The sequence below is a fragment of the Cebus imitator genome, unplaced genomic scaffold (assembly GCF_001604975.1).
Source record: "Cebus imitator isolate Cc_AM_T3 unplaced genomic scaffold, Cebus_imitator-1.0 Scaffold442, whole genome shotgun sequence".
NCBI classification, from domain to species: Eukaryota; Metazoa; Chordata; class Mammalia; order Primates; family Cebidae; genus Cebus; species Cebus imitator.
The window spans coordinates 943,122-958,869 of NW_016107757.1; the positions used below are offsets into that span (position 1 = coordinate 943,122).

Sequence of the window (15,748 nt, forward strand, 5' to 3'; positions counted from 1 at the left end):
GAGAGCGAAACTCCGTCTCAAAAAAAAAAAAAAAAAAAAAAAAGGAAAATAACTTGTCTTTACTGATGTCTTATGCTGTCGAATCAATTAGCCCTAAAGCCTATCCTACCTTTGTACTTATGGTTACGTGAGATAATATATTCCTTATTGCTTAAGCTAACTTTAGTGGCCTTTGTTGTTACTTACAACTGATGTTATAATTAATACAACATCCACTAGAATATAAGCTCCAAGAGGGCAGGGAATGTGTCTATTTTGTTTACCATTATATCTGCAGTGTGTAGTCCAGCACCTATCCCCTAGCAAACATGTAATAGTTATTTACTGAATGACTATAATCATATCAAGCATCATTTATTAAGTATGTCTGCAGTGGACACTTGACTAGACAGCATAAAGATTTAATTAGGGAGTCTGACTACTCTTGGCTGTGAGCCAATCCTTCAAGAGAAGAACTTTACCTTTGTTCCCCACAATCTGGCATACAGTATACCTTACACATTTGCAGACTAAAAGATCTATGTCGCAGAATTTTGCCAACCCTCCAGCAGGGGGTTCCCATAACCAGGTGTTCTGGGCTCTGGGAACTTTTTCTTTTTTTTTTTTTTTTTTTTCTTTATTTTTTTTTTTTTTTCTTCTCAGCCCCTCCTTTGCTGCATTCTCCTCCATCTTCCCCCCTCCCCTCCGCTTGAAGCCAAGGAACACAGCAATGCAAGAAAGCTCAGAAGGGACTTTTCAATTTTCAGAACCTTAGTGTTTGTCCCGTCCCAGCTTCCAGCACCTGTTAGAGAGGGCCGAGAATATGCTTTTATTATCAGAGGATGTTCTCTTAGGTCAGGGTTAAGCAAACGTTATCTGTAAAGGGCCTGATAGTAAACATTCTAGGGCCATAAGGTCTTTGTCCTATCAATGCTCTTGTAACACACAGAACTGCTGAGTCAAGCATCCCTGCAGCCTCTGTATTTCTGGCTATGCAAGAGCATGTATTCCTGTATTCTTAAGCCACTTTTAGTTTGCTTTATTGTTACTTACACCTGAAGATATAATTAACACAACTGTCCACAGCTAGACTATATAAGCTTCAAGAGGGCAGAGAACTAAATAAAGAATAAGCAAAAGAATGGGTGTGGGTGTAACTGTGTTTCAAAAAAAAAAAAAATTATGGACAAAAACAGACAACTGGCCAGATTTGGCTAACCCCTGCCTTAGGTGAACAGGCATTGCCTAGGTCATTGGCTTTCAAACTTCAGGGTACATCAGAATCACTTGTACCTATTGCAAGTGTAGGGCCTATTAAAACACTGATGGCTGGGACTCACTTGAGTTTCTAATTCAGTATGTCTGGGCTAGGGCTGGAGAATTTTAACTTCTAATAGGTTAGTCTTGCCAAATAAAATACAGAATTCCCATGTATATTGGATACTGCTATTTCAGATAAACTATGAATAATTTTTAGTATATATATGTCTCAAAGATTTCATTACTAATAATTTACCTGAAATTCAAATTTAATCTGGCATCCCTATATCCCCAAATTTGGCAGCCTTAGACAATTTTTCAGGTGATGTTCATGCTATTAGTTCAGGAACCACAATTTGAGAAACAGTGGCAACATAGTGTCATACGTAAAGTTGGCTTGCTAATTCAGAGGTCTTGAGCTGGACTGAAGTAAATACCCCTTCAGTCTAACATAGGATTTCTGCACACTCAGTCTATATCTGTGAACTTGTACCTACTTGGTTCACAAAAGTTTTAGGGTTTTTTGCCTACTTTATGCGTTAGTTTTCAACCATTATTTATTTGTTGTGCACTTACTATGAATCAAACAGAATTTACTTCAAATTTCAGCCCTGTACTTAAGATACTAGGCAAGTTTTTTAATAACTCTATTCCTCAGATTCCTCATCTGTAAAATTGAGATAACAATTTCTCCTTCATGGAGTTGTTGAATGGAAATGAAATAACATATATAAATAACTTACCACAGTGCATGGAAAGGAATAAGCCAGTCAGTACTCCACTAATAGTATAGCTACTGCTATTAAAAATACAGACCAGGTGCAGTGGCTCAGGCTTGTAATCCCAGCACTTTGGGAGGCTGAGGTGGGTGGATCACCTGAGGTCAGGGGTTCAAGACCAGCCTGACCAACATGGTAAAACCCCGTCTCTACTAAAAATACAAAAATTAGCTGGCTGTGTTTGCGGGCGCCTGTAATCCCTGCTACTTGGGAGGCTGAGGCAGGAGAATCGCTTGAACCCGGAATGCAGAGGTTACAGTGAGCTGAGATCGCACCACTACACTCCAGCCTGGGTGACAGAGTGAGACTCCATCTAAAAAAAAAAATACAGTTAATTCTCAAAGTGTGGACCCTGGGCCAGCAGCATCAACAGACCTAGGAACTTATTAAAAATGCAAATTATCTGGCTCCATGCCAAACCTACTGTATCAGAAATTCTTGGATGTTGCATGGCAATCTGATTTAACAAGCCCCAAGATGATTCCAATGCATGCTAAAATTTGAAAAACAGTGATGAAGAAAATATGAGAGGCTGTGTGTGTGCTTGGGGCTAAGAATACTGAGGCAAATGGGGCACAAATCTTCCCCTTCTTTTCCCAGAAGAGTTTTACGTAAGGGACTAGACTTAGTGGTGTTCCAGCATGCCTTCACCTCCCTATGCTGTCTTCTATGTAGCCTGAAAATAATCAGAAATTCACTTAAGCAAAGATTGTTTCACTCATTTGACATTTCTTGGAATGCCTGTTATGAGCCAAATAGTATGTTAAGCATTGAGCATTCAAAAAACAAGGAAAGGGCTGGGCGTGGTGGCTGATGCTTGTAATCCCACACTTTGGAAGGCCAAGGCAGGTGGATCCCCTAAGGTCAAGAGTTTGAGACCAGCCTGACCAACATGGTGAAACCCTGACTCTACTAAAAATACAAAAATAGCCGGGCGTGGTGGTGTGCACCTGTAGTCTCAGCTACTGGGGAGGCTGAGACAGAAGAATTGCTTGAACCCAGGAGGTGGAAGTTGCAGTGAGTCGAGATCATACCACTGTAGTCCAGGCTGGGTGACAGAGCAAGACAGTCTAAAAAAAAAAAAAAAAAAAAAGGGAAAGGCTCCTGTTTGAAGAGCTCTTAGTCTGACACTGATTTTAGAGCATAGGAAACCACAAGGTGTGTGCATTTCAATGAGATGCTAAAATGAGCATGTTATTAAGGAGGTAGAAGAGAGGCAGTAACTCAGAAAGGCAGAGCCCATTCCGGAGGACGTTTGTTTTACAAATATTAACTGAGCCCAACATCATGCATACAGAAAGCAGCCTGACTACCTGGAAAGCCTCTTCTACCAGGAAGGCAGCCTAGCAGGATCTAGTTCTAAACCTGGCAAGGCCACCAGAAAGAAAGCGGCATCAGGCAGTGAGGGGCCCTATCAAATTCCAGTCTGTTCGGAGCTGGCTTCCTGGACATCCTGGCCTTGATTATGGCCCAGAAGACTAGAAAGCACAGCCACAGATGAGAAGAGTCATGGCAGGAAGCTGAGTCAAGCCCCAATCTGGGGCAGGGACTGCTAAATCCTAGACACAGAAGCAATTCAATAGGTGACAGAGCTGTTGACAATTCTCTACCACTCCCACCCATAGCCTTCAACATGGGTTTGGAAGACACCGTTAATAATAGTGAGAAAATTTCAAGTTGACTGTGGAAAGTTGGGCTGGGCTGGGCTGAAATAAACTTTATATAATTAGATCTATTTTGGGTTGTTTTGTGTTGTGCCCAGCCAATATAAAATTGCAGTTTAACAAAATGTCTGAGAGTTTATTATTAAAATACTCCCTAAATGATTCTGGTACATTCATTCTTTCCACATGTGGGAACCATTGCATGATACAGGTCTATATTGGGCATCATCAATACATTCTGCACACCTGGCCAATTAAAAGCATGAATAAATGATTCTCTCCTGTCTATTAGGAGCTCACATTTTAGAGCAAAGGCAAAAAAGTATTATTTTGAAGGGCCCTTCACAGAGTGTTTTGACTTCCCAAGGGTCACAAACTGTATTTCAGCCAGATTTATTTATGGATGGGGGAATAATACAGAACTCCTACATAAGCTATTCATTTTATTATTTTTAAATTTTTTATTTTTTTAATGAATGAGAGGTTCTTATGTTGCCCAGGCTGTCCTCGAACGCGTAGCCTTGCCTACTGAAGCACCATGACAACTGGCCTGAGCCACTGTGGCTCCCTTATTTTATTAATTAGAGTCAGGGTCTCACTCTGTCACCAGGGCTGGAGTGCAGTGGTGTGATCATGGCTCACTGCAGCCTCGAACTCTTAGGCTCAAGCGATCCTCCTGCCTCAGCCTTCCAAGTAGCTAAGACTACAGGCATGTGCCACCACACCTGGCTAGGTATTTTTTGTAGAGTTGAGGTCTCACTATGTTTCCAGGACTGGTTTCAAACTCTTGGGCTCAAGCAATCTTCTGCATCAGCATCCTAAAGTGCTGGGATTACAGGCCTGAACCACCACACCCTGCCTGGTTGCGACTCAGAACTGGGATTATTAAGACTTAATTTGCAACCAGATTCAGAAAGATAAACCAAGCCTTTCTTATGTGAAATATTAATAATTCAAAAAGTGATTTTGCAATGAAGAAAAATAATGGGCCGTATAGTACAGGGTGTCAATTCAATGCCATATACTTCTTATAATCAATGATTTTCTGGCAACCCAATATGTAATGGTTTCAGAATTAAACAGACACACTTCCCTCACTCATTATGCAGAAGTGTAACAAACCCCCCAACAGTTTTTTATTCCACATCAGCCTGGGGTACCTAAAGCAAGAAAGGTGAAATGAATCTGCTTTAATTCACATGAAGTCTTGCTATGCATCAGAAAATAACCATGAAATACCAAGAATCTTTGTAGAAATCCACCAGCTCAATTCCAAAGTGATAGTCATTTTCTGTAAATCACAACAGGGGAAACCCAGAGGTGATCACTGAAAGTAGGATCAGAGACCCTGACCCTGGCACTGTGGTCTCTGGTTAAAGAGAAGCCAACTAGCACTTTTTACTTAAGGTTGTATTTCTGCCTCCCAAGTAGTTGGGATTACAGGAACAATGCTGGCCCTACTCCCAATCCCCTTGGTAAAAGCCATCTGGACTCATTTTCCCTAGATTACTGTGTTTCATACTGCAGGCTGAGATCCATTAGCAGGTTGTAAAATCAATGTAGTGAGTTAAAACCAGCATTACAAAAAGAAAAAAGAAAGAAATAGAAAATTTCAGAATGCATCATACTTTAAGTGTATTGTTTCATGGGACTTTTATATGTGTCTATGATTGGGATATTATGTATAGTGTGTATGTGTGTATGATTGGGATATTATGTATAGTCTATTTCTTACTGTGGATTGCATTAAAAAAAAATCAAAAACTTACTGTCCTGCATGATACCTTGTTCAAGCCCGATGATGCAATTAAGTAGAATGACTGTCCCCTTTGCCTCAAGGGAGGATTGTAATTCTTTAAGCACTTCTGGGAAAGCTGACCAACATTTCTTTAGACTTTTGCCTTTCTCAGGCATTTGCTTAAAGATAACTTTAAAATCACTCAGTTTCCACCAAGCCTTTTTCCAGTATTTTGTAGTAGATGATACACTCAAGGCCACATGTTATTCCTTTCTCACCCTATTTTTTTTTCTTCTAAACACCCCAAGACTTCATCCTATTTGTTATCTCGCCTGGGCACAGTGGCTCACGCCTGTAATCCCAGTACTTTGGGAGGCAGGTGGATCACTTGAGTCCAGGAGTTCCAGACCAGCCTGTCCAACATGACGAAACCTTGTCTCTACTAATGATACCAAAAAATAAAAAATAAATAAATAATAAAAAATGAGCTGAGCATGGTGGTGCACAGCTGTAATCCCAGCTACTCAGGAGGCTGAGACAGGAAAATCGCTTGAACCCAAGAGGTGGAGGTTGCAGTGAGCCAAGATTGCACCACTGCATTCCACCCTGGGCGACAGACTGAGACTGTCTGAAAAAAAAGTTGAATTACTTTTGTACAGCCTTTCCACTCCCCTGATAAGAACAAAATACTCGTGTGTATGAGACACAAATACCAATTTTATAATTTCTAGTATTTCACATAAAAGGTAAAGGCTCTTATGTTTGCATTTAAAATGACTATGAAGGCCGGCGTGGTGGCTCACACCTGTAATCCCAGCACTTTGGTAGGCCGAGGTGGCCGGATCACAAGGTCAGGAGTTCAAGACCAGCCTGGCCAACATGGTGAAACCCTGTCTCTACTAAAAATACAAAAATCAGCCGAGCATGGTGGCATGTGTCTGTAGTCCCAACTACTCGGGAGGCTGAGGCAGAAGAATTGCTTGAACCTAGGAGGCGGAGGTTGCAGGGAGCCGAGATTAGGCTGCTGCACTCCAGCCTGGATGACAGAATGAGAATCCATCTCAAAAAAAAAGAAAGATTATGAAAATAAGATTCATGTTAACAATTTAAATTAACTTTACTTAGAATGACATTAAATAGCAAAATTTAAAATATCATGACAAGTTGAGAAATTGTTGAAGAATGGAAAAAGCTTTACTGTTAGTACCTTTAACCTCATTTTTCCTTTTTTTTTTTTTTTTTTTGTGACAGGGTCTTGCTCTGTCACCCTGGCTGGAATGCAGTGGTATAATCACAGCTCACTGCAGCCTCAGCCTCCTGGGCTCAAGTGATTCTTCCACCTTAGCCTCCCTAGTAGCTGAGTCTACAGGTGCAGACACACTCAGCTAATCCGCAAATATTTTGTAGAGATAGGTTCTTGCTATGTTTCCCAGGCTGATCTCAAACTCCTGTGTTCAAGCAGCTCTCCTGCCTTGGCCTCACAAAGTGCTGCGATTATAGGTGTGAGCCACCGTGCCCAGCCTTTTCTGTTTTTTGTTTTTGGTTTTGTTTTTGAGATGGAGTCTCACTCTGTTGCCCAGGCTGGGAGTGCAGTGGCACAGTCTCAGCTCACTGCATCCTCTGTCTCACGGGCTAAAGCGATTTCCATGCTTCTGCCTCCCAAGTAGTTGGGATTACAGGAGCAAGCCATCACGCCCAACTAATTTTTGTATTTTTAGTAGAGACGAGGTTTTGCCATGTTGGCCAGGCTGGTCTCAAATTCTTGACCTCAGATGATCCACCCACCTTAGCCTCCCAAAGTGCTCGGATTACAAGCGTGAGCCACCACACCCGACCCACTTTGCTTTTTAAACAAGGAGTTTGCCTTTTCATTTTGCACTGGGCCATGTAAATTACATAGCTGACCTTGTCCTCAGGACTAGAAACACAACCAATAGCATCCTGTGTTCCTCTTGAATTATTCTGCATTTCTTTGACGAGCTGGGCATAGGCTTCATGAGGTACAAGGGGCTTGAGGAAGACTTTGTTCTGAAATCCAAGAATCCTCACTGTGTCCTTTACCCAAGCTCTGGCATGTGTCGTCATGACTTTGGCTCCCTTGAGGGCAAAGAGCATACTTTTGGCCTGAATGGACATTGAGTATGGGGGTGCTTAACACCTCTGCTGAACAGGTCTTGTCCACTTTTGAGTTGGAGGGCAGGTCAGCTAGGTGACAGGTCTTGTCCACTTTTGAGTTGGAGGGCAGGTCAGCTAGGTGACAGGTCTTGTCCACTTTTGAGTTGGGGGGCAGGTCAGCTAGGTGTGCACTTCCGAAAGAGCCCTCACTGTCCAAGGTATAGTTGTAATCCAGGAAAGAAATTGAGCTCCATGATGTGCCACTACATGGAGAACTCATGGGTTATCACAACTCTGAAACTCTTGATGAATGATTACTGGGAGTTTAGATCGTGTCAGGCCCTGCACTATGGAGTATAGAGATGCCACCCTTGGTTCCCATTGTCCAAAAACAAAACCAGGAACTTCCACGTCTTATTGTCCTTCAAATTGGTGTGAAAGGCTTTGGAAGAAACTGCTGTCCTGATCAGCACCTTGTCTCACCACAAAAGACTACAACAGGGATATGGCACCAATTGGATCCTGATCCAGCTTGAAATAAACTATGGAAACTGCTTTTCCTTGGGACCTGATAGAGATGAGGATGAAGTTCTGGGCTTGGTAGAGACTGAAGTAGCCTGGCACATTAGTGGCCATGACTGCAATGGAAGTGGAAGACATGATGGTAGTAAGGAAGATGCCAGAATCACCCATCAGCTCTCTTGGCTCTATCATACTTGCCCACGTGGCACTCAAGTATCCTGGTAGCAAGTAAGAGAACTACCTCTTCAAATAATTGCCTTCACTTCATTCTTTTTTTTTTTCTGGATCTTCAAATTAGTTACATCTTTTCATTTTGTACTCTATATTTCTTAATCTCTCATATTCTCCATTTTCTTGATTCTCTGTGCCACATGCTGAGTAATTTCTAAATATCGCCTCCAATTCACTAATCTCTATTCAGCTGTGACTAATCTAACAAGTCAGTTGAATTTACTTCAACAAATGTATTTTTCATTTGTAAAAGCTCTATGTTTCCCTTTCATATCCAGCGGGTCAGTCATTATAGTCTCTGTTTACTTATTTTTGTGACTTTAGTTTTCTTTGTTTCATTTATTCAACCAATAGTTATTGGACCCCTGTCATAGGAAAGGCACTGCTCTAGGTGTTAACGTTATACCAGTGAAATGAAAATGCTGCTGTCATACAGTCTACATCACAGTGGGAGAAGAAATACAATAAGCCAAATAAACAAATTATGCAATACAGTAGGTAATAATTGAAATGGAGAATAAGAAAGCAAGGAAGGAGGAAAGTAGAGGAGGGAGAGTTGCAATTTTAAAATAAGGTGGCTGCTTTATATAATCTGAAAATTGCAATATCTAAAGTTTTTGGTGGTCTAAGGGTTTTTTTTGTTTTGTTTTCAACTCTTCAGCTATAGAGCTTGTTTCACTATCTGGTGATCTTTTACTGTAAAACTATTTTGTTGACTTAAATCTTCAACAACTTTAGGGGCCTCCTTAATACTTATTTTGTTGGTTTTGCTAGTATCCACTTAAGGGGTTATCAAACTATGGCTTGTGGACAGAATCTAGCCAACTGCCTGTTTTTTGTTTTTTTTTCTCCTGCCTCAGCCTCCCAAGTAGCTGGGAATACAGGCATGTACCACAATGCCTGGCTAATTTTTTTGTGTTTGTAGTACAGGCAGGGTTTCACCATGTTGCCCAGGCTAGTCTCGAACTCCTGGGCTCAACAATCTGTCCATCTTAGCCTCTCAGAATGCTGGGATTACAGGCATGAGCCACCGTGCCCCGCCACTGCCTGTTTTTCTAATTAAAGTTATATTAGTACACAGCCATACCCAGTTGTCTATGGCTGCTTTCACCCTGCAGCAGCAGAGTTGAATAGTTATGATGAGATTATATGGCAAAGTCTAAAATGTTTACTATCTAGCTCTTTACAGAAAAAGCACCCTGATCTACAGAGATAATACACAGGAACTAATAACAACAAAACTGAAATGGGCACTACCATATGCTGTTGGGGCAAGTATAATTTGGTACAAACTTAATGAGAGAGAAATATCCTATCTAATTCTTAAATAAGCTTGAGAGTTACACAAAGACTTGTGAACTGGGCTGTTCATCAAAATATTATCTATAATAGCAAAAATCTGGAAGCAATGAACATGTCCAACAAGGCATTAAATAGATAATGGTATATTCATGGAAATGTATGAAAAGATATGCAAACAGAATAATCTATGAAGAATTACTGGGAATCTGAAAATGCAGCATACAAACAATATATTCAGACAATCACAATTCTTTAAACTTATACACACAAAATACACCCCATCACTAAAAGCAGTTATTTATGAGTAGTAAAATCAAAGGTAGTTTTCAATTTTTCATTATACTTCTAAATAAACTGCATATATAATTTAAAAATAACTTTTTAAAGTGTAAGCATGGTACTGATTTTTTTAAAAGTCTTTCTTAGAAATACAGAGTAAATTTTTACAGATAAAATGAAGTCTTGAATGTGCTTCAAAACAATCTGGGGTAGATATATAGAAAAAGATTGGCTATGTATTGATAATTGTTGAGGCTTGACTTGGTACACTGGATTCACTACTTTCTTGACTCTTCTATACATCTGAAACTTTCAAGTACAGAGTTAAAAAACAACAACAACTCTGTCTTTTCAGAAACATACTAGCCAACACATCAAAGCTAGTTTTATCCTTCCTAAGACACTGTGTAAGAAATATACTTGACAATTACTGGATCAAAGAGGAAATTAAAGAGAAATGTAAAGATCTCTTGGAAGCCCAGCACAGTGATGCACGCCTACAGTTGCAGCTACTTGGGAAGCTGAGGCAGTAGGATCACTTGGGCCTAGGAGTGCAAGGCTGCAGTGAGAGCCATAACTGCACCTGCGAATAGCTACTGAGCTCTAAGACCGAACAACATAGTGAGACCCCCAACTCTAAAAACATATAAAGATATATTGAGACAAATGAAAATGGAAACACAACGTATCAAAACTTATGAGATGCAGCAAAAGCAGTTTTAAGAGGGAAGTTTATAGCATTAAATTCCTGCTTTAAAAAAGATCTCAAACCAACAACCTAAACCTCGACATCTCAAGTAACTAGAAAAAGAACAAACTAAACCTCAAGTTAGAAGGAAGGAAATAAAGATCAGAACAGAAAAAAAAATGAAATAGAAAAAAGAAAAAGAAAAGAGAAAAAAAAGCTAAACAAAACTGACAAACCCTTAGCAACACTTAATAAGAAAAAAAGGACTCAAATCAGAAATGAAAGAGGAAATATTACAACTGTTAACACACAAAGTGTCCAATCAAAGAAAAGCCCAACACTGGGCTTTTCTGTTTCTACTAAACATTTAAAGAATTAATACCGGCTGGGTGATCCCAGCACTTTGGGAGGCCAAGGCAGGCAGATCACCTGAGGTTGGGCGTTCAAGACCAGCCTGACCAACATGGAGAAACCCTGTCTCTACTAAAAATAAAAAATTAGCCAGGCATGGTGGCACATGCCTATAATCCCAGCTTCTCAGGAGGCTGAGGCAGGAGAATTGCTTGAACCCGGGTGGGGGGAAAGTTGCAGTGAGCCAAGATCACGCCACTGCACTCCAACCTGGATGACAGAGCGAGACTCCGTCTCGAAAAAAAAAATAAAGAATTAACACCAACCCTCACATTCTTCCCAAAAATGAAGAGAAGGGAATACTTCCAAACTTATCTTACAAGACCAGTATTGGCCCGATACCAAAACCAGACCAAGGACACTAGCAGAAACAATACCCCTGATGAATGCAGATGCAAAAATACTCAACAAAATACTAGCAAACCATCATCTTCAGCAATATATTAAAAGAATCATCCACATGGACCACATGGCATTTATTCCTGGGATGCAAAGATGTTTAAACATATGCAAATCAATAAAAGTGATCTGTCCTATTAACAGAATGAAGGACAAAAACTATACATTATCACAATAGATGGAGAAAAAGCATTTGACAAAATTCAACACCCTTTCATCATAACTCCCAACAAAATATGTAAAGAGGAAATGAATGTTCCTCAACTCAATAAAGGCCATGTGTAACAAGTCAACACCTAACATCTAATAGTGAAAAGTTGAAGGCTCTTCCTTTAAGATGAGGAACAAAGTGATGGATATATTAGCCCAATCTGCTCATTCTACAATGTATACATGTATGAAGCATCACAATGTACCCTATAAATATATACAGTTGGCAATTAAAAACATGTAATTTCTTCTTGATTTCCGTTTCCTGATACAACTTCTAAGACCATTGAGATCACTTGAGTGAAAAGGATATTTTTTATAAGTTAATGAGATAACTGGCAACTGGGGGCCTCCAGATAACATCCATTAGGAAAAGAGATGTTACTTCCTCGGTATTTCAGGGAAAGGACAGAGGGCCAAAATAGAGTATAAAGAATGTAGCTGATAAGTGGCCTGTGAGTTCTCTCTCCTGGACCTTTCATTATCTGCACTAGCTTTAACACTCAACGTTCCAGCCTGGCCAACACGGTGTAACTCCATCTCTACTAAAAATACAAAAATTGTCTGGGCGTGGTGGCACACATCTGTAATCTGAGCTACTTGGAAGACTGAGATAGGAGAATCGCTTGAGCCTGGGAGGCGGAGGTTTCGGTGAGCCGAAAATGCACCACTGCACTCCAGACTGGGCAACAGAGTGAGACTGTCTCAAAAAAAAAAAAAATTAAACCTCAAATTCACAACAAAGAATGGAGTTGTGAATAATACATTTCTAAGGACCAAAAGGAAAGATAATATTCTCACCCAATTAATCATGCAACAGGAAGGATTTCATCATGCAGTATTTTGCAACAAGAACCTGGGCAATCTTATTATTTTGCTAAAAGGATATGACAGTATTCCTTGTCTTTTATGAAGTTTGTAAGTAAGAATTTACTTGCTATAAAGGTTTACTTCTTAAAGTTCCTATTAAAATTTCTAAAAAACAAAGGGTCCACTGGACCAAGACGGTAAAAGACAGTCAGTTTTCCTGTTTATTCAGACGTAAGCATTACACTATTATCAAGGAAGTAAACTACGCTTCAGAGACAGCTCAAAAAAGGGCAGTGTCAAATACCGTACAAGATATCAAAACCAAACTTTAAAAATATACAGATTTATAGAAACAAGGTTCATGAATCTTTTTTAAATCTTGACAAAATTCAGTCTTTTGTATTTTTCTCTGGCTTACCTGATTTTACCTCCAACCTTAAAGCTAAGGCTTTATGATCATTCAGGCTTTCTTCACTCCTCTGCTTCAGGTTAACTGCTCCACATGTGATCTTGGTCTTCACTCTTTGGGGAATTTTTGCCCACAAATAAATGCACTCTTCCTTATGTTGGAGACAAAATAACCAACTATTCCCAATCTTAGGATCTGAATCTACTTAATCTCTCTTAGTAACATCCTTCTAGAAAAGAGGCAACAACTCATTACATGGACATACTTGCCATCTCTTTCATGATCCAACCCACTGCATTTAAGCTTCTATATCCTCCCCTCCTTTGCACTAATGGTATCTCCTCTAAGGTTACCAACAGCCTTTTTGCAAATCTAATGGCAGTAATATTTTTTTTTTCCACTATAAAGAAAGGTTATATATAGTTAAACATTATCATAGGTTCTAACACTATAGAATTTTAAATATTACTTGTGAAACTATTACGTAAGACATCATTTAAAAATATATAACCATAGGAAATATAATCGCCAATAATTATAAACACTTAAAATATATTTGGGGCTTATCATATGTCAAATGCTCTAACTGCCTCTGTTCTAACTGCCTCACACATATCGAATCATTTGATCCTTACAATAACCGAGGCAAGTATTGTTATCCCTGTTTTATACACAAGAAGCCACGCAATGAGAAGCTGTTTATCCAAGGTCACATGGTAGCAAAGCCAATATATGAATTCAGTATATTTCTACAGCCTATACTTAATCTCCGTATTACAAAGCTTTCTCCAGTTAAGAGAACTACAAAAATCAAGCATTACAAAAAGGCATAATTTTATCACTTTCAATTTGTTCCTTTTATCACAATGAAATAACTAAACACACAGCTTTACAAAAATAAATTTTTATTAAAAGCAGTCGAGTCTGAGCAGGAAGACAGTACAAAGAATGTAAACAATGTAAACACTACATTCAGCTCAGCCTGACTGAATGCTGAAAGACAACTCTAAATGCTCTACATGTCCTTACTAACAAGATACATTAATTCTATTTTACACAGACAACAAACACACTCTAATTTTGATTAGGCAAAAGTATTTTATCGAAGTCGATCCCAGCGCCAAATACTGGCATCATCACAAACAGCTATAAGAATGCTGCTATCCCTGCTAAAACTGGTTTGTCGAATAGCAGCACCACATTTATGATGAGTCAGTGTTGTACATCTAGGGAAAAAACAAGACAACAGGTTAAAGACCACACATAACATCATCAGTGTCTACCCTAAAACAGTGGATTAGAAAATAAGCAGATGTTCTAAGTCATACAAAAAGCATTTAAAACCAGGATGTACTTCACTAAAAGCTCAGTCTCCCATTTTATAAAATGTGGATATATTTTAAGTTGAACAGGCACTACATAGTTTGTATAAAAAGAGAACTTGTCACCAAGGTACTCAGGAAAAACAAAAATTTATTGGAATAAAAAAGAATGACTTTAACTCAGAAAGCAGTAAATATTAAAAATGACTGAAGGATGGTACTGCAAATATAAATTATCTTCTCTACATTGGCATACAATTGTGGAGAAAAGGGCTGAAATTTTGAACACAAATTTCTAAATACTTACTTAGCTTTATGAGGATCTTCTACTTCTAAATCCCAAACATAAAGTTTGCCAACTTGATTGCCCAATGCAAGCATCTGTATAAACATATTTTTAAAAACATTAAATTAATAAAATTACCAGGTTCTAGGTAATTTGAGGAATCCTCAGACATCTTTCTTATTTCAGAAAAAGCTCAGTTTTAGCCTCTGTACTCTTGACTATTTCTGTGGGCCTTATGCTCCTGATTTGTAAACAGAGATAAGAGCAATTAATACATCACAAGTGTCTTGAGCTTATAAATAAGAAGGCATTTTGCAAACTTATGAAGGGCTTTACAAATTTACATGGTTGGCATGGTACTTACTTTTTCTTTTGCCTTCAAGAATTACAGCAAAAGCTGTGGAAAGCTCTTCCAAAGTTTTCTTACAGAAATAAATACCCAGGTAATTTGTTACCACAAAATCCTAACAACAGATTTCTTTAAATTTTTAGGTAGTATTTTATCTATCTTCGATTCTGAACTTTTCTCTAGGAAAAAGTTATATACATAGATTAACAATCTAATTACTAAAACATTAAGTCTTAAATCTTATTAATGTTATGGCAATGTTTATGTTGTGGAAGATAAACACCTCATTTCCACCATTGATACCCAACTGCCAATTTCATTTAAAGTAAACATTGCAGATCATATGCAGAGCCACAAAAGTAGAATGAATAACATCAAAGGGCAAAGTAATCAATACAGAACATCAGGGTAGATTTGTAAAGGAAACAGAACATGGACACAACAGAAAAAGCTAGAATTACAATGGTCTTTCATAAGTGAGATCATTTCAAAATATAAAAGTACGTTGGTACCTTTTGCCAGAAATCCATAGAAAACCTCATGTACCAAATGTCACACTGGCTGTAATCAAATCGCCCAAGAATAGTCACATTAGACTCACTGGGTTTAATTTTATCTATATCATCTTCCATCTTGCCAGGTTTCCAGCACACAATGGCATTTTCACAAGACTGAAACAGAGGTAAATGAGAAAAACAAATATTAATGTGGAACTGAATCTTACAAAGTAAAAACAAGGTTCTTCTCTACTACTGTTTTGGAATTCACAGCTCTCAGAACCTGGTTAATTCAGCTATCAAGTACAGTGATTTACATTCATTTATATTTACAGTTAATATCCACAATTAAGGACAAGAAATCTGATCATCAACAGAATTCGTTGATGCAAAAGAATCACATTGTCTGGAATATCCATTTTGGAAGCCAACATTTCTCTTCCAACTTAAACCAAGTTCAGCCTTAGAAACTCTGACACCCAGAGACATGAAGTGTTT

The 15,748-nt window shown here is 38.8% G+C and overlaps 1 protein-coding gene across 2 annotated transcripts in view; it reads right to left on the reverse strand.

The window, feature by feature from the left end:
• Positions 1–13,684: 13,684 nt before the first annotated feature.
• EED (embryonic ectoderm development) overlaps positions 13,685–15,748 on the reverse strand; it is a 35,287-nt gene continuing 33,223 nt past the window's right edge. For both annotated transcript variants that reach the window (XM_017510632.2, XM_017510630.2), the window contains 3 exons: positions 15,266–15,424; positions 14,426–14,499; positions 13,685–14,022 (listed from right to left, as the gene is read on the reverse strand). In XM_017510632.2, the coding sequence (XP_017366121.1) occupies positions 13,896–14,022; positions 14,426–14,499; positions 15,266–15,424 (360 nt within the window). In that variant the 3' untranslated portion in view covers positions 13,685–13,895. The remainder of the gene's footprint in view (positions 14,023–14,425; positions 14,500–15,265; positions 15,425–15,748) is intronic.